Below are 18902 nucleotides of genomic sequence, written 5' to 3' on the forward strand. Positions count from 1 at the left end.
ATAAAAATACATAAATGTGTACAAACATCTATGTTTTTTATTAGGAACTCAATACAAAATGGTTTCTAAAAATAAGTTTACATTTTGGATGAGGTTGGCAGTCTATACACTTAATGTTACCAACAACAGGCAGCCTGTGGCGCGCGGCGCGAAATTATTGATTTTAGCAGCTAAAAATTGCGATTTGCGCATTATTAACCACCCAAATGTAGTTGTTACAAACCAAGGTATTGCAGAACATAAAAAAGGTAATTGAAATTCAGCTCGTTTGATGTGAGATGACTGGGCTTATATATTATTACTGCTTCGGACATCCTTCGTAGCACTCGTCAGCATATTTTGCGAAAATGTTCTCGGTCTTTAATATAATAAATCCATCGTTGCATTTAAGTATCTAATAAAAGAAGGTTTGAATCTTTTTTACATGTTTTAAAATAATTCATAACTGACTGTAAAAGTATTATAGTGTCGCGACTAACGTTTTGTTTTATTTTCATTTATTTTACTTATTTCTTTTTTAAACGGGCCAGTATGGAGAATTCAAGAAATATTCACCCGCCGGTACAAAATCATCATCATTCTGGTCCTCACCTCGGCTTGGAAACTATACAACGTCAGGTAATTTATCTAAATTATATATACAAACAAAACATTTCTACCATTTAGATACCTGTCACTTGTGTTTTAAATTAAGAATGGGCTAGTTTTCCCGCCATTATCATTGAAGTAACTACTACCTAGGTATTTTTTTTCTGTCTAGAAGGAACAAGTAAGATCACAGTAAAACTTATTGCACCCAATTTAATATTTGTGAGCCTAAACTTTATTTCAAATGTATCATCATAACATATCATCAAATGACTTGTAAATATCATTCCCTAACTATAGTCAATTTCATCACACCAAAATAATTAAAACAAAAAAAAACGTTGATAATCAAAAACATATATTAATTATGTACCTTTTATGAATAAAATATACAAACTGGATGTGATGTAAGTAGGTTTTAGTCTGTAAATGCTATTCCTACTTTGTCTATTCAAATATAATTTTCCCACTTAACAACCAGTTACAACCCTGACTAAAGTATATATAAAAATAGCATAAATATGCATTTATGCATATTATTAGAGCTACAATTCGGATTTCCTTTTGGAAAATTTCATACATTGCCACTGATAAATATGATATTTAAATGGGGTATGTAAACTTCCAGACACCAAGCAAGTCATCAATGCAGTAGTTGTTCTGAATATACAATACAACTGCAATTGCGGAACAATACACAATAATAATAGTATTTATAAAAAGTACATACTTTCACTTGCAACACCTAATTATGCTACTCTTGAGATAAACTTCTGTCTAGATAAATAGAGTGGCAACCAATATAAAAAAGGTCCTCAATATAATTGTTGTTGGTAAGCATACTTTGTTAGGTCTCACATACCAGATAGGTCAAAAAAGTTAGTGGTTCCGGGCAACCAAGTCTTCGATAGCTATGTCTCTAGTTTAGATCAATTTAGATAAAATACAATATGAAGGCAGCAATACTTAAATTAATAATAAATATAATTTATTATCTTAATTCAAATATAAGCAAAATATGTCAAATAAATGATGCAATGAAGAGGTGAACTAAATTTGATATACAAACAATTATAGCATAATATAATTTTTAGTAAGTATACAGAGGACAGGATGAAAGTTTGTACAGGAATATATGGCGGGAGAAAAAAACTAGTGTTTTAAATCTATTGAATGATTGATTTTGTATAATTATTGTAATGCCAAAATCTAAACACATTAAAGGTTTTCAGTACAAATGAAGAACTGGTAACATCGGAGCAGTGACCACAGCATTTATGATTCAGAGTATAAAGATTTATTCATTAAATGCACACATCACAATAGGCATGCTTGGGAAAAACAAAGCTTAACTATGACTACTATTATGCTATTGTATTGGCTTATCCTTCTATTCAACTAGGGGTTTAATAAGACTATTATAATATTTTGAAAAATATCTGAATAAACTTATTGGCCTTACTTAATATAATTTAATAATAATTATATTAAAAAGTTATTTTAATTCCTGCTCTTGTTTTTCTCAATCAACCGTCACAAACAAATTCTAGCCAGGGCCGGATTAAGAACGTCGGGGCCCCTAGGATATGCACATATTGGAGCCCCTTTACATTTCCTGACATCCCATTTCTTTTAACCACAACCTTATTGACAAACTTCAAAAAAGAAGATTATATATTTTGCGACTATGAATATAATATGTATGACTGCGATTATTTCAATAACTACTGATCCTATTTGGATGGGGTTCTCAATGGTTTTAAATGTATATTCTTCAGAGAAGAGATATACACATTATTGGGATCTGATGAAGAACTATGGAGATAGACTATGAAACTGTTCAATAAATATAATATTATGTAAATGTGATCATATCTATGTATTATTCTAAAAACAGCTAAAATTTAAAACTTAAACAGAAAATAAAACCAACTTCATAAACTACTACTAACACTATGTAAAAAATCACGATTGCATGTAATTATCGTAGGGGCGTGGGCTAGAAACTACGGCGGCGTGCCGTATCGACCGAATGAGTGGTAGATCAAGCTATCCTTGCATTCGCGTTCCGCCGCACACCGATTACTCCTAAAGCAATCCATTTACCACTTGCGTCATGTGAGAAATATAATTTAGGCATTTTATTGGCTGTTGTTATATACTATTACTTACAGTACCTAGTTTTTGTTTTTGTAATGTATCTCGTTCTATTAATTTAGTTTTTGGTATTCAGGTTTTATTTGCCTTATTTTTAAAAAGCGGGTTATAGGTAGGTAATGTCGTCTTAAATGCACAATCCATGAAATAATCTGCCATGAAGATGTCAATATTTGATGTTTTTATGAAATTAAATTAAAGAGTGGTATGGAAGCAGTAAAATGGGCTCAATTTAAGAATTAAATGAAGATGACAGTTATAACTATGGATATTTTTTAGTTATTTAATTAAATAATAATTATATTTTGTTTCTAGTTTATTAATCACTTCCGTTTTCTATTATATTCAAGTTTTGAATTTTCCGTTGGAAAATAGTTCTCACCGGTAAGTGTGAATATACATACAATAGTTTTCGCATTGCTTTGCGGTATAAAAGCTGATCCTGCGCTGCAGTACATGTTAACCCAATTGGTCAGGGTTAAAAACGCTGCGAAAAAATAAATTACGATTATTCTTTAATAACTTTAAATAAGTTCCAAAACGTACGAAAATATAACTAAAAGATAATTAAGGCAATAATATTGTGATTGGTTAGCGGTCTTATTAAATAAAATAAGTAATTTACTTTACCTTTCTCGGTGCGTGGCCCCTGATGTCGAGCCCCTAGGCAGTTGCCTAATTTGCCTTAGAGCTTATCCGGTCCTGTTTTAGCTAACGATTTGTGTATGTGTTATCAAAATTTATTTGGTTACAGCTTTAGTTTGAACACAATAATATCTATTTTTAATCAGTAACACGAAATTAAAACCAGTTTTAAATTGATTGAATATAAGAATTTAGTTTTATTTTAGTGTGTGTGTGTGTATCCTATATTATTTGATGGCGCTGTTCACTGCTATTAATATAATAAATACTAGTAAATAACCTGCCTCTTAATTTAGGTAATATGTTAATATATTTATTGTGTTATAATAAAAGGTGAGGCTATTGTTTACTAAAATTTAAAATCACTTAAATATACTCGCACTATCCATCAATATAACATTCAAGCAATGATTTCTTATTATTCTTCGGTATAAATAATATCCTACCTTAATCAATGAAATGTCAACAGCAGCAAAATAAGCTACTTTCTTTCTATTTTAAGTAGAAAATGATTGGACTAGGATTTTCTGTATATGTAACCGGTCTTGTAACCGACGTTTGACGGCACCAGCAGTAAATCAACGGGGTATAAAACTTTGTAAAGATTTTTCGAACCTTGATAACCCGCACCTGCACGTTTGATGAGTGTTTCATTTGTCCCATGTCTGTACCGGATGCGCAGGCGTCGCACAACTCCCCCTACCACGTCCACCCCTACCCGGCCCCAGTACCCGTGCAACAGGCTTTCCAATCACAGGAAGCAAATATGTTCCACCCAAAAGGGCTTAGGCCGCATCAAGTAAGTAGCAGCTTGTCTACTGCAGTTGTAGTCCTTACTCCTGCGTGATTAGCACGAATAGCTGGTAGATGACTAATGGAATCGTTGCGGATAACAAGGCTTTGTTTCATGAATAACGGATCTGGTGCAGACTGCGATCTCACAGTTTATTTTAGAAATGTTTAAATGACGGGAGACTTAAATGCATGATTTAACAGATTAGTACCAGCCTAGGCGTACTGACTTCTTATAAGTTGTCTCAGTACCTACTTCTACAAATAAAAATCGGCTTTATTATTATAAATACAAGTTAATAGTAGTTAAGAAATAAGTAGGCGTATAATTAAAACAAAATTAAATAAATGTTGAATGACTCGTATGTTTCTTAGTTTCGACAATTACATTACGTGTGCCATTTCGTGGTCTACACGTTCAAGTCGGGACAGCTGACCCTCCTGACCAATACCCATTCTCTGTACGCCCATGGTTCCAGAATCCAAGTCAAAACACAGAAAAAATAATAACATCACACAAAACATAGACGCTTGGTCCTTAGCAAAAACCATTGTATTAAAATTTGCACGTAAATAATTAGAAAGCTATAAAAACTCAAAATAAATAGCAATTAGATTATAAATTTTCACTAAAGGCAAATGCTATTAGACGCATCTTGCACTTAGTCCAACAAATCCTTATCACCGAAGTTAAGAAGACTCCTTCTGCTCAGGATACCCGAGAGGGCCCTGTACTGGGGCGGGCACTGTGTCTAACTTCTAAAGACAGCCCAGTGCCAGGCCGTGTGTCTCATCTGAACGAAAAGTTCCAGGATTCAGTCACGATGTTCTCTGACACGGACGAGCTCGTCGCGAGGATCAGCTCCATGTTCCCCACAGTCAGCCACACACACATAAGGATCTTGCTGAAGAAGTAAGTCATGTAGTTAGTCGAGTTAGTGGATGGTACTGCTCGGAATTGTGTGGTATCTAGTACTAGTAATAATAAGCTTATCGGCTCCACTGCACGGCGTAGGGTTCCTTTCCCCCATAATTACGTGGCCTTTACCGTGGTCGCAACTTCTACGGTTGTTTGTTTTGTAAATACACTAATGATCACCAGTTTTTTAGGAATCTTGCACCTACCTTTGGTCCTATATGGACGGCAGTTTTGACGACTCGGCTGTTCTTTACTTTATTTCTAATAGCGTGGTGATAATGTCGTTCGGCCTGACCCATCTTCACACAAATTATGTCACTTAAGAAAATCAGTCTGACATTCTACGATTGTCTAAAAACCCTTAAAAATCCTCATTCCTCACGTATCCTGGGATTGCTTTTGCGTATAAGGAGCTTTTTAAAGCATCGCTTTCCTGTAGGTTGTTTAGATTTCAGTTACAGATCTGATATCTCATACGTCTAGTCTTTGTGAGTGATAGTGTTTGAGAGTGTTTCAGCTTCACAGTTTGGCTTAAAAGCCTGGTGGTAAGAGCAAAGCATATAGCTTTGGATCTCACAATACGTTAGTAGTTGATGTTCCGAATTTATAAAACCCGTGACAGGTACTACAATCGAGAGGCAGTAGTTATCAGTGCCCTGCAAGTGGAGAAGCATCCGATCGCAACCCCAGGTCCCTTGACCATGTCTCCTTCGGCCGCCAGGCTGCATATGGGCGTAGCGGAAAGCCTCGCGGCGATGCATCCTCCCATTGCGTACCCCGGGTCGTCGGACTCCGGCCGCTTCTCGCCAAGACAAGATATGATGCAAGGTGAGTGATAAGTATTTTGTGCATTAATATGTAATTAGATCGTTTGTATATTTCCAATTCGACCGGTCTGTCACGTCATTTACCATCTCTCATTATTAAAGTTACCAATTACTGTGAATACTTCAACTCCGGCCCAGTGAGTTTAATTACTAAAGTTTAAATTTGATTTATGATTTGGTCTAAAGACAAGTTTTGACAGGAATAAGAGTCTATGTAAAAGTTTGTTTTTGCAGCGGCCTTAGCGTACTACAGGAGTGCGCGGCCGCGGCACCCCGAGCAGCAGACGACAACTAGGCACTCCTCCCCCAAGATGAAGCTGAAGTGAGTACCATACTATTTTGTTTTTTATATAATAGTAAAGTTTTATAAATTTTGTGTTTTCTTTATAAGTGGTTAATTCATTCTTTCCTTTTTATAATTTTTTTAGAATTTTATAAGTGCAAGGAATAATACCAGTTTTATCAGAGTCGATGTAGATTGAGGTAAAAGTTAGTTTGGGTGCTCCTTGACTTTGCTAGGAACCCTTCGAGACAAATAGTCCCATCAGTAATTTTGGGGAGACCGTGGCTGATCCAGGCTGACCGAGCATACCACACCACCTGCCTCTGTCTGATTCCAATTGCTACATCCATATTAATAATTTCATATTAATCATGAAAAAAAATTACATAAGTGTTGTATTACCAAAACATGGAGAAAGGTAGAAAGTTTTATACGAAAGCGCAGAGGAAAATTTTATTAAATTTAAGGCTAGGTTATTGCAACACATTCTTTTTAATTAAATATAATAAATAACAATAAAATAATCATTATTCAATGTAAAAAAAATATGTTATACTTTAATAATCATTATTGATTATTCCATACTCATAACTCGTCACTTATAATTTCTTTCTAATCTCTATCATAAATAATTACGAGAATAGTGACAATTTGCATCGAATTTTAAGTTTTATTTATTGTATGTTAAATGATTATATAAAACTATAGGTCTAAATAAAGATGACATTAAGAAGAATATTCTATGGTTACTTTTTCTTAAAACGGGTAAAAAAAAAGTTTTAACGGCGATATGTGCCGAAATCTTTTTCGTTAGTGTAGCTCGACCTTTGATTTTATTCGTTTTAGTATTAATGAAGCTGTAAATATGCATAATTTAAAGAATATATTAGTTTTGTAGCAATGAATAGTACCTTCATTTTTAGAAGTGGTGGTAAGCATGGAATTGAGTTAAAAATACCAGGTTGTCCCGGCCAACAATAAGATTTTGGTACATATATAAAAGCGGTACATTGAAAATATAGGTATTAGGTAATACATATTTGTAAATAAAAGTACATTCGACTTATGTAAAGAATACTAAAAACCAGAGGGGTCAGGCCAGCCTGACGTACACCTAAGCTTCGAGGTGTCTAGCCTTAAGGAAAGATATGGAGACGAAATTACCCATGTGCTCATTTTCCACGAACCGGTGAACATCTGTCATCTCGAACCAAAAGTTTCGGTAACTCATATCTGTGCCGCACCATCAGGCTGCGGAGTGATTTGCCAGCATAAGTGTTCCCTCCTTCCTATAACTTTGGGTCCTTCAAACTGAGCGCGAAGAAGCAATTGTGCAGGCCGGCATGACTGTCGACTGTCCGGCGATGCATGTGTCATTGGCCGGTCAGCACTTTCTATGGGTTTTACTACGCTTAACATTTCGTAGGGAAGCCAAATTGTCGATCCACTATATAAAAAAAATAATTAAAAAAAAGGACAAGACAATGACCCATACTTCTTGCAGTAAACTGTTCGAATGCTAACTATCCATAATTTTGCATTAGGTTACCAATCGCGATTCGCGGTAGACAGTGACGAATGAACCAGATTATTCTGTCAGTATGGCTTGACACTTTAATGCTCTCTTTATGAATCATCTCCTATCTTATCTGAACTTCAAGGATTTACGCAATAAAGCTGGTCATACACTGTGTGTAATGTTCGCAAATCACCATTCATAAAACAAAAAAAAAGACTTCGATGCTGCCTATTTGTCCTTTATTAATAAACAACATCCAAGAGCTATTTCCTTATTCATTTCACAGTTCAGACAATATGGTCATAACTTGCTTTTGAGAGAAACGAACAAAGTTAAGGTGGTAGCTCAAGGTCCATTTTCATACATTTTGTTTCGGCTTTAATCTGGGTAACTAAAAGAGTATTGGCAAGTAAAGAATTTAAATTCACGTCTAGTTAGTGATTAGTTCTCGCAAAATAATTAATAATCATGGATATTTCTGCCTTTAAAATTTCGTCATATTAAATTTTAAAGGCCGAAATATCCATGATTATTAATTATTTTTACATTTTTCTTTCAACTGCGAGAACTAATCACTAACTAGACGTGAATTTAAGTTCTTTACTTGCCAATACTTGTTTAGTTACCCAGATTAAAGCCGAAACAAAATGTATGAAAATGGACCTTGAGCTACCACCTTAAGCTAAATTTGCATGATAATATACGAAACTTGATATTTGATGTTCTTATTTTTTTCCGTAGCTTAATGATTGTTAATATTGTTACAATAGTATAATTAAAAGGGTAGATGTTTGTTAGCCTGTGAATAGTGAATACAGAACCTAGAGACAGAACCAGACGTGATTCGAGTAATGTATCATGACCTTAATCCTCACGCAAATAATAAATAGGTGACGGTATAGACTTTATTCTGTATTGAACTAGATTCGGACAGGTCCATTTGATACCAAGTTGTCTATCTACAATCAAGCTACAATGCGTTGCTGGTCCTGGTTTTATTTCACTTTGTACAGGTAATTTCCTTTCTTGCTTCTCTAGTGTTCGTCTTGCCCTACTGTTGGGCGCGGGGCTTCTCTACTACTGAGAGGGATTAGGTCTTAGTCCACCACACTGGCCCAGTGCGGATTACTAGACTTCACACTCCAATAGACTCCAATGTTTCTTAGCTCAAACTCTCAAAACTTGCCACTAATAGTGGATAATTTAATATATTTGTTAAAAGTCCAATAGCTGGACATATTTCACCGAGAAATATTTTAATTTGTTCTAACTTCATTTAAATACTGAGGCGTGTTTGTTAATCATCTGGCAACATTCCATGACATGACATTACATTGCACCAATCGTCCAGGTTAGCACTCATAATGCCCAGCAAAAGTATTTACACTGCTTGCAACGTTTCAAACCGGAAGAAAAGACTATTTCAACGCCACTGCTTAACGAAGAAATACATAATGCTATGCAATCAACCCGAGGTGTCACAAGTGAGATCTGTCCAGGAAAGACTAAGAACTAATCGCAAATTCTCTTTTAGGTACTTAAAAAGCGTGTTCCCGAAAGCGGACGAGACATTCATTCTGGAGGTGCTCGCCAAGAACGACAACAGCGTACAGATGGCTGGCCAGGACTTGGAGGCGATGGGGTACGTGAAGAAGGACAATATGCAGCAGAAGAAGAAGGAGCCCACGCCGCAACCAGTGAAAAAGGTCGTGTTGATGCGAACGCTTGAGGACAGGCAGCTGGGTGAGTAACCCTTTGTAACAGGCAGACAGATCTCAAGATAGAAAAGATGATAATGTTCGGGATAACAAAACAACTAGTTAAAGGAATTTTAGTTCTTCAGTCTCATTTCAGTAAGATTATGTCGATAATTTTTATGGAATTACTGTACGAAGTTCAACCAAGCAAATCCATAATTCTATGGTTTGTGTCACCTCACCTTTGGAGTACATGGACCAACAAAAATTGGTCGCAGTGTTCGAGAAGCTACACAGGAAGTACTGGTCGGTGCCGGAGAAATTGGTCATGATTGCGCTGGAGTCCGTGGAGTATAACGAGGAGAGGGCCGACAACATCCTCTCGATGATACTGCAGGAATACACCTCGCCGATGATCAGGCCGGAGGCGGAGTCCAGGGCGCGTGTGGAGGAGCTGCCCGGCGGGTGAGTACGGCTTCAGTTGTATGACAGTGCCGGATTAATCCAGCTGTAGGGACGAAGTTTCTTAGACTAAACTCTACTTGAGGGATATCTTGGCTTTGATTTGTCGATGAACATTGTAAGAAGTGTCAGTAGGTATAGTTTTGTTTGGATTGAGCTTATCCGGCACTGTGTCGGCAGTCTCTTAAGATTTTTAGGCTTAGGTTCGCCATTTAATACATTGGTTACAGGCCAGCTTGGTTGTGGTTTCCATGTTAAAAAACATGGTGGTGGGGAATAAACCACATAAAATGTTACCTCCTAATAATATACTGGTACTTTCAGCTAGCACAGTAGACAAGTGATATAGGCATTGATTAAGCAAGTTCATACTTTGATAATTGTTTTATACAAAATAACGAGAAAAAGATAACCTGTCTGATGTTAAAAATTACAACTCAATATGGCGGTCTAGCAGAAGAAAAATATATTACATAAAAATAAATTTGAAAATCTTATTTGTTTCGATATATTGTACATTTGTGTACTTAGAGACTGTCGAATAATAATGACCAAGTTTTATGAAAAAAAAATACCGAAGAAATAACATATATTATACTAAACCGATGTCCTAAACACAATTTATGTAAATTGTAAATGTTGTAAATTTAAATAACTTTAAAATTTTCCAATATTAACGACATTTGAAGACTTATTATATTTTGTATATTAAAAGTAAAAATAGATTTGATTTCAAAGCGCACTAGATTTGAGATATGCTAAATACGTGGTGTTACAATAAAAATATGCGATTTAGATGAATGAAACATGCTTATTTAGATGATCATTACCACATTTAAGGCATTTGCGGGCTTATATCCAGATAATAATCTTTAAAAATAAAACTAAAACTTAGTCGTTATTATTAACTATAAATGAGCTGTGAGTGAATTTAAAATCAATCGGCTTTAGGAATCGGTTTTGTGTCATGAGACGGCTCTATCAAAGAGCCAAAGTGTCATTTTCACATATTTAATGTGATTTCTAAAAATGTATAAGTACAGTAACTGTTCCTGATGATTAATAAGTCTTATTAACAATTTGCATAACAGCAGCTAAGCCAGACTCGATTGTATTCTAAGCGGGAATGATACGCCTATTCCAATAATAAATATATAATAAAATAACACTTCACTCATAACTCATTTAAGTAATTTAAAAAATATATACTTGTGGGCAACACTAGCTGGAAATAAATTTAATAATCAAAATTATGGCATTAGAGATTTTAATAATGAAAAATACATTGCAACTCCTATGCTCCCAAGTATATTTTAAGCAGTGTAACATGATCTGTATTTGGTTATTCATCTAATTCTAATACTAACCCAAAAATATGCGTTTCAACAGCTTTTTAGCTTGTCACATGTGGTGCGTATGCGCAAGTGTCGATCAATTAAGGGACGGTGATAACTATTTGACACTTGCGCATAGCCGTTCACTCATATAGGTACTAATCATGTTTGGTACGCCGGTGAGTTTTATGAAACAAAAATATTATTAGCTCAGCATTCGTATAGTCAATAAATTCTTTACCTTATACCGAATATGAAATATGACCTTAATTAAATTCTAAATCAGTCATTACACAAAATTCAGTTAATATTCTCTAGCTTTTTAATTGGCACTATTGTATCACGGCAATGGTTTATAGTAAGTTTTGCATCATTATCATACATTTCATTCACTGAGTGGGCCTTAATTACTGGGGGTAACACAATACCAAGCTTGTATTCTTTTCTTAATATCAACTAGAGGGATGGTCAATATTTCGCGTTTAGAATGATGACAAAAAGACTTGTTAACCGCCACAGTTTATCAGGAAGACATTTTCAGAGAATTTATTAATAGTATGTTGCCATTTTACAATTCAAATCTTGATGACTGATCAGACAGCATCCGTATTATTTTGAATAGTCGCATCAATATTTTCAATGTAATCGGAGTATACATGAAACTCGCCGGCGAAGTACACGGTGGCATCACTTCACATATTGCGCCAGAGCCTGGTTCCCGACTGAGAGGCGTGAGCCCGTCTCGCTGCCGCCGCCGGCACCCACCGGCTACGCTGTCGTGCCCGCGTACTTGCCAGCCATTGTGCCCGCGCCGGGGTATGGACGCGTTCGAGTCCTTGTGCCCGTGCACCTGTATGTGCCTGTGTACGCGCCTGCCCGTGTCACCGGACATGCGTCCGCGCATATGCCCGCACGTGCACTCGAATACGCGCACCCGTCTTTGCCCCTGCACGCGAATGAGCATGCGGCAGCGTTTACACCCCCGTATGCTGCGATGCCTGATCATGCGCAAGCGCCCGGCCAAGTTCATGCCCATGCGCACGCATTCAACTATGCGCAAGCAGCCTCGATTGCGCCTCCGCCGGGCCTAGAACCGAGACGTCAGAAGATGTGGACCGACCCGAAGTACGTCCGCGCATATCAACGTTCTGCGGTGCTGGCTCCCTCATTTCTGTACTCATTGCGTCTAATCCCAATAAGACGAATGATCAATTATCTAGAACCACTTAATTATGCCTTACTGATGAATGTGATGAGTCAGTTCCCGTCTAATTACTGTGCTGGGAATTTTTTCGTGCGCAAATATTTCTTAAGTATTAAAGTCAGGACACACTGGCTAGATAAATCAGTAATGAAGTATGTTCATTGGTAAGGTATTGACGTCTGTGTGTGTTAATATATTACCAGATAGAATATAACCCAGATCGTCTTAAAGATCACTAGACATTTAGGTCTAAGGTTTTTCAGATATCTCACTATAGGCGAACGGCAATATTTGGATTTTTTATGACAAAATTATCCGCACCCAACTTACAAGTAACACGGCAAGCGAAAGTACAGAATATGACAATGGGATCCAGCATCGTCACCCTACACGGAATTGTATTAGTAAGGCAGTCGCGGTGTTGAACCGGTAGCCACATCACACAAAAGGATTATATTCCTTATGCAATAACGATGTAACTTCTCTGGCAGAAAACTGTCTATTTGCCCTCATATCAATACATAACATACATTCATACAAACTGTGAATATACATTAGTATATCTATAATATAATGTTATTAAAATACATTTATTTAAATTTATCTTTCATAAAGTATCCTGCCTTTCTTCTTTTTAAAATTTAATACAATCTTCTATTTTCAAAAATAGACTTTTCCTTGATTGCTAAGTATATTTTTACTATGTACTAGCTTTTGCTCGCGGCTTCGCTCGCCTGATAGTTTTCTGGAATAAAATTCCCACTATATATTTTCCCGGTATAGACAGTAGCTCCTTACCAGGGTCTCAAACTATCTCCATATTAAGTTTCATCTAAATCCGTTGGGTAGTTTTTGAGTTTAGCGCGTTCAGACAGGCAGATGCGATGGGGGACTTTGTTTTATAATATATGTTTTTATGAATTTTTTAAGAGGAACAACTTCTTCTTTCATTTGTTGCTTAACTTCAACCGTTGACGCAGCGCACGCAACGTCAGCTCTCAAGTGATATAAATTTTCCCCGTTATTGCATTTTTCATTGATGCTCCGCTCCTAGCGGTCATAGCGTGATGTTATAGCATACAAACATCCTCAATAAATGATCTATCCAACCCCAAAAGAATTTTTCAATTCGAACCAGTAGATTCTGAGATTAGCGTGTCGAAACAAACAAATCCTCAGCATTATATATAAGGTATAGATTTAGATGTTATATATAACACTACATCACTTACTATCTTAATGAAAGAACACTGTTTTATTGTTCAGTCCAAAAGGGGCTTCGATTCAGTTCCTAGGTGTGGTCACCAGTGAAATGCCGTGACCGTCAAGTTGTGATAAATGTCGATATGTGATTCTCGTAAATTCGGACTTAATCGTTAGGGATGTTACGGCTCCGCGTCGGAATTCAAAATTTTAACATCAAATTGGAATCAAGCCAAAGCATATTCATTAGGTTGTAGACAACGAATGCCACCGTTAGTTTGTTTGTAATGGATGAACTTAGATTTAATATATTAGAATCAGGCCGAAGCCATTATCTACTAGATGCTAGATGATTCTAGAATCAATATCGTAAATATGTTTTGTATAATTCGTAGTTCTAGAGTCTTGTATAGTAGATGAATCTAGATTAAACCGCGAATACATTTATGGATTACTTGAATTAATGCACTAGATTTATTCAAAAATTAGAGTCGAGTCGAAGCCGCTATTAGAAGCTGTGGAGGGTTTGAATGAATTACCCCAAGAAGCGGTTAGTCAGGAGTAAGTAAACCGAAAGGCATTTCAACATTTTTGTAGACACGACTAAGACAGCACAAAATAAAGTTAATTATGGCTAATATAAAGAATAGGCTTTACACAACATTGGCATGTCGGGATATAACTACACGGTGGATTTTTGAGAGGGGACCATGAGGGTTAACTAAATCACTACAACTGCAGAATGTGATGGGAGACTAATTTATACTTAGAGATGATCGAATTCATTAAAATTTTGAACGAGATATCTGTGAATCAATTGATACAGTTTTACCAATATCATCTTGGATTAAAATATCTTCAATAATGTACAGTTTCCAAAACACTTATTTCTGTAGTTACAGCGATTAGGTTACGAACTATTAATGCCTCACAAAAACCCACCTGTATACATGTACGTAACATCCACCTAGCGTATTTTTAATAAATTCAATTGCATGATAGTATTGGCATTGTATCCGTGCAGTCGAAAGTCTAATTTTTTGTTTTATTTTTTACTGTTATTTCGTTTAGTCATGGCTTACCGTGTAACGACGAGGGTTTGAATATAAATATATTAATTATCTATGTATTCTATAATAAACAATTATATACTTAGTTAATCAAATGTAACATCGTGTAAATTCATTCATTTGTTGGTTACTTACAGAAATTTAAGCCTTAGAGCCGTCGCAGATATGGCGGAGCGCAGCGCAGATTTTTTTTACTGTCAATCTAATATCGACTTTGTCTTTTTTGAAATAATATTCAAAATGTTTTAACACCAAAATAAATTGTATTACATTGCTGTGTTAATTGATTTTCAATATTATTTCAATGAAGACAATGTCGATAATAGTTTGACAGTAAAAAATTATCGACACTGCGCTCCGCCATATAAGCGACGGCCTTTAATATTAATAACTGAATACGTATATTTACGGCCATCTTCCAACGCATTATCGAATTAATTTTGATAGATCACGGCGCTGAATTAACCTTTAAAAATATCTAATTACATGATGTTGTTTATGCTTGTTTTGTGTTATAGTCAATGGTGTGTTAATACGACATAAAGTTGTAGCTATGACTGCTTTTCTAAAAGTTTATTTTATTTTTGTGTGAAAATATTTTGTATTTGCTTTTTAATAAACGACACGATATCGTTTCAAGTATTTATTGTATTTATTATTTTGTAAATTTCTTTTCCGTTAACTACTAATTGAAGTTCATTTGGAAATAGTGGGAAGTTTATTATTTTAAACCAATAAATATTTGTTTCAAACCATTGGATTCAAATTAAAATTTTGACATAAATACCTTATTGGTTCGCTTTTATAATTTCAGACTATTTATTTTGAAAAATAAAAATGTATGAACTGTGCTTATGACGCAGTTTTATTTTTATTTTGTGGTGTAACATTCAATTGTAGCATTCGGTTAACATAATACCGAAGGTTAAAAGGCAAATTGACTGAAGCGTCATTTCTTTACGACACTGAGTTTCATACATATTTAAAATCAGCACTTTTTTTCTGTTTTTTTTTTATTTTATTTGGTAAACATTTTTCGAATAAAGATGTCGCTTAAGACAATTAGCCTTTCAACCGTCGATATGTTAGTTGCCAAGAGTCGCTTGACAATAGCGCGAATGTTGCGCAACCATTTTATTTTGCAAATTAATACTATAGCCATGTTACCTAGCCACACTGCTTACCCGCCACTCAACTTAGTAGTAGTAAGCTTTAATATTATTAAAAAAATATATTTATCACACCATCAACGGTTTAGTTCCGCTGATCATGTTATTTTAATTTCGCAAACATTGCATCACTCCTGCATAATTTTATTATAGAAAGGCATGCATTTATGAAGGCAGTATAGAGACAGCTGCCGTGCGTATTTGTTTGGTATGTTGCTTAGCTTGAGTAGCATTGTGAGGTTGCAGGATGTCTACATTGGTTATGTTACAGGCCAATTGCGAACATCAATGTCCAGCCAGAGGTCAATAATTACCAATCGATGTACTCTAACGTCGCGGCTGGACCAAATCCCGCGATGCGCCAGGGCCCTCAGGATGAACTGCTGTTGTAAGTTCACTTTTTTGTTTTTATTTTTACTTTATCATTTCTTACTATTAGACAGAGCATTTACTTTTGAGTTAAAGCTTATAAATCATAATAAAAAATCTCTGAAGTATGTCGAAGAAAACTGATAATTTGAATGTGATAGTAATTTTAGTTATATTTCCAACGTCATAACATGTTAAAAACAAACCCTTATGCACCGACAGACGTATATTTATATTTTAGGGAGGACTACATGCCATGGAATGGACCAAATCCGGAACTCCGCATGGGCCAAGCTGCCAGGCCCGCCGGTGCGTTACATCAGCAGGGTAATCAGTTGCCGCTGGCTCGCGGGCCTTCTGGAATCGCCCGGGGACCATCTGGTCTTGCTCAGGGCCCATCGGGGGTAGCCCAGGGCCCCTCGGGACTTGCTCAGGGCTCGATGTACCGCAATCGCAATTAAATGAACCAGCGGGCGGGTATGTGCCTTTATATTATTCTGTTTTATTTTAATTTTAAACTATCCAAATTACTTAGTCAAATTACCATTATGAGGCTTGTTTATCTTGGTGTGACATACATTGGTTACGTCGTTTACATTGTATGGTCTCTGTGTTCGGATCAATTGCAAGACGCTTGCGCAAATTTTTTTTCGCCAAGCGACTACTAAAATATACTTAGAACGAAATATTGAACAGCAGAGTTCTGGATAAACGTTGCCTATCCCGTGCTAATTATTGCTCTTCTAAAACTACAAGACCTGTGGCAAAATAGTGAAGCGAATGTATTTTGTTTACAGACACAGAATCCGAGACTTGTCACATTCGCCTTTTTTGTTGTTCCGGTGCTATTTATCGGTCAGAAGACAGCGACAGTGTCTCGGCTACCCTTATTCCCTAGCCGATCAACATCATAGCCTAGTGTCATGTCCAGTTACCTGGATAAAAAAGGCTGACAAATATGATTGGTGTCATCTGTCGCTTATAACACTAATAATGGCGCTTATAATCCCTAGCGTCGCTGCAGCGCCGGCTGTTTCTGATTATTTAGTAAATTTTAGGTTAGATATTTTGTCTTATGATCTCATTTGATTCGTCCATATTTTACATGTAAAAATGTTGGTTAGTTTTTATGTAAATATGTTGTATAATTTGTGCTCAATATTTAGAATTAATAGGCGGGTTTCGGTTTAATTTGTGGAAAATAACACCTGCCCACTTTATTGTTTTACCTGTGATATTTTTTTTACAAGAAGTTCAATGATTTGGTGTTGATTTGAATGTCAAACTTGTTTGTGAATGTTTAGGTTAAAGTTATGGTTAGTAAGAGAAGTAAGGTCAGGTGGGGCAAGTGCGCCGACGGGGTAAGTGCACCTACCCTAAAAAAATCGAGAACTATTGATGTTATACAATTACCGCAATCTTACATCTATGCTACTAACTGAAATACAGTTCCACTAAAAAACATAAATGGCTATGTTCATTTTAATACGACTTATTCGCCATTTTATTGTAAGTGTCATTTAGACCTGTAAACCGAGATGACCCCCTGAAAAATAACATCAAATATTTCAAGATATTTAACATATTTCTGTAAACCAGTAAGGTGAATATATAGTTTAAACCTTTTATTTTAACTTCCTGCCTGAATTTTATTTATATATACTAAAATAAAGGATTTTTTAGCAATGCGAAAAAATGTACCTAAAAATTGTCGAGTAGGGCAAGTGCGCCACAGTTAATAGTCGTATGGCGCACTTGCCCCTGATCCATATATAACCAACCTTTTTGAGAATAAGTTTTACTAATATGAATTATTATTATTAAAATGTTATACTTAACAGCAGAATTCGTTGTACTCAAGGTATTTTGTTTTGAGCCGACTTAAATAAAAGGGCGTATTAGTTAATTCGTTTTTACAAAAGAAAAACTGAAATACCTTGGTCTAGAGCAACTTTACGTGAATAGGTTGCAACTGTTCGATCAGGCACGTTATCTGGATATAATGCAGCTAAAACATATCAAATGTCATAAGGCCAAATTCTAAATAATTGAGTTATAACGCATTCAAAATTGTTAATTCCTACATTTTTGTATGTTTTTTCTTAGTTTTTAGAAATATAATGGATTTTATATTAGGGCTACCATTTTTTTATTCCAACATATCCGCACACAAAACTCTAACATAACAAAAAATTATATATCAAAAAAAAATCTAAAATGTTTTCAAGCCCTGATTTACATATATATGGCGTACTTACCCCGAATTTGATTTGACAGCCATAGTTTGTTATAATATTGAGTGATTAAAAATTATCCAAGAGCAATGCGAGTAAAACTTATTTCTCTATGGACTAAAGTGAGTGTTTTCTTTATAATGTTTCATATTGGCGTTTTTTTTTACACAGGCGCACTTACCCCATTTCCGGAGGCAAGTGCGCCTACTACCATTTTTTTTTACTTTGAGCAAAATATTATTAATTTATGGTCCGATTTCCTTGAATGGCTATAGGTTGTTATCACAAAATACCAAATATTCTTAAATTAATAAAATTACATTCTTAAGTCAGCACAAAAAGAAATTATTTTGCATTGAATCCAGCTATGAAAATTTTATGGCGCACTTCCCCCGACTGACCTTAATTTTTTTTTGTTCCTATCTACAGT

General features: G+C 35.5%; 1 protein-coding gene across 6 annotated transcripts; it reads left to right on the top strand.

The window, feature by feature from the left end:
- Window positions 1-126: 126 nt before the first annotated feature.
- Window positions 127-17640, top strand: LOC115447442. Of its 6 annotated transcripts, none has more exons than XM_037443861.1 (11): window positions 127-248; window positions 531-618; window positions 4073-4189; window positions 4896-5095; window positions 5724-5929; window positions 6163-6250; window positions 9265-9473; window positions 9706-9892; window positions 16141-16257; window positions 16480-16715; window positions 17036-17640. In XM_037443861.1, the coding sequence occupies exons 2-10, from the start codon at window positions 532-534 to the stop codon at window positions 16697-16699; spliced, it is 1431 nt and encodes a 476-aa protein (XP_037299758.1). In that variant the 5' UTR covers window positions 127-248; window position 531; the 3' UTR covers window positions 16700-16715; window positions 17036-17640. The 6 variants fall into 6 exon arrangements, with proteins under 6 accessions (XP_037299758.1, XP_037299757.1, XP_037299760.1 ...); XM_037443860.1 differs by lacking the exon at window positions 127-248 and adding an exon at window positions 270-407; XM_037443863.1 differs by lacking the exon at window positions 127-248 and adding an exon at window positions 271-407 and having other exon boundaries at window positions 5823-5929; window positions 17036-17639.
- The last annotated feature ends 1262 nt before the right edge of the window (window positions 17641-18902 follow it).

Source organism: Manduca sexta, chromosome 27, assembly GCF_014839805.1.
Source record: "Manduca sexta isolate Smith_Timp_Sample1 chromosome 27, JHU_Msex_v1.0, whole genome shotgun sequence".
NCBI classification, from domain to species: Eukaryota; Metazoa; Arthropoda; class Insecta; order Lepidoptera; family Sphingidae; genus Manduca; species Manduca sexta.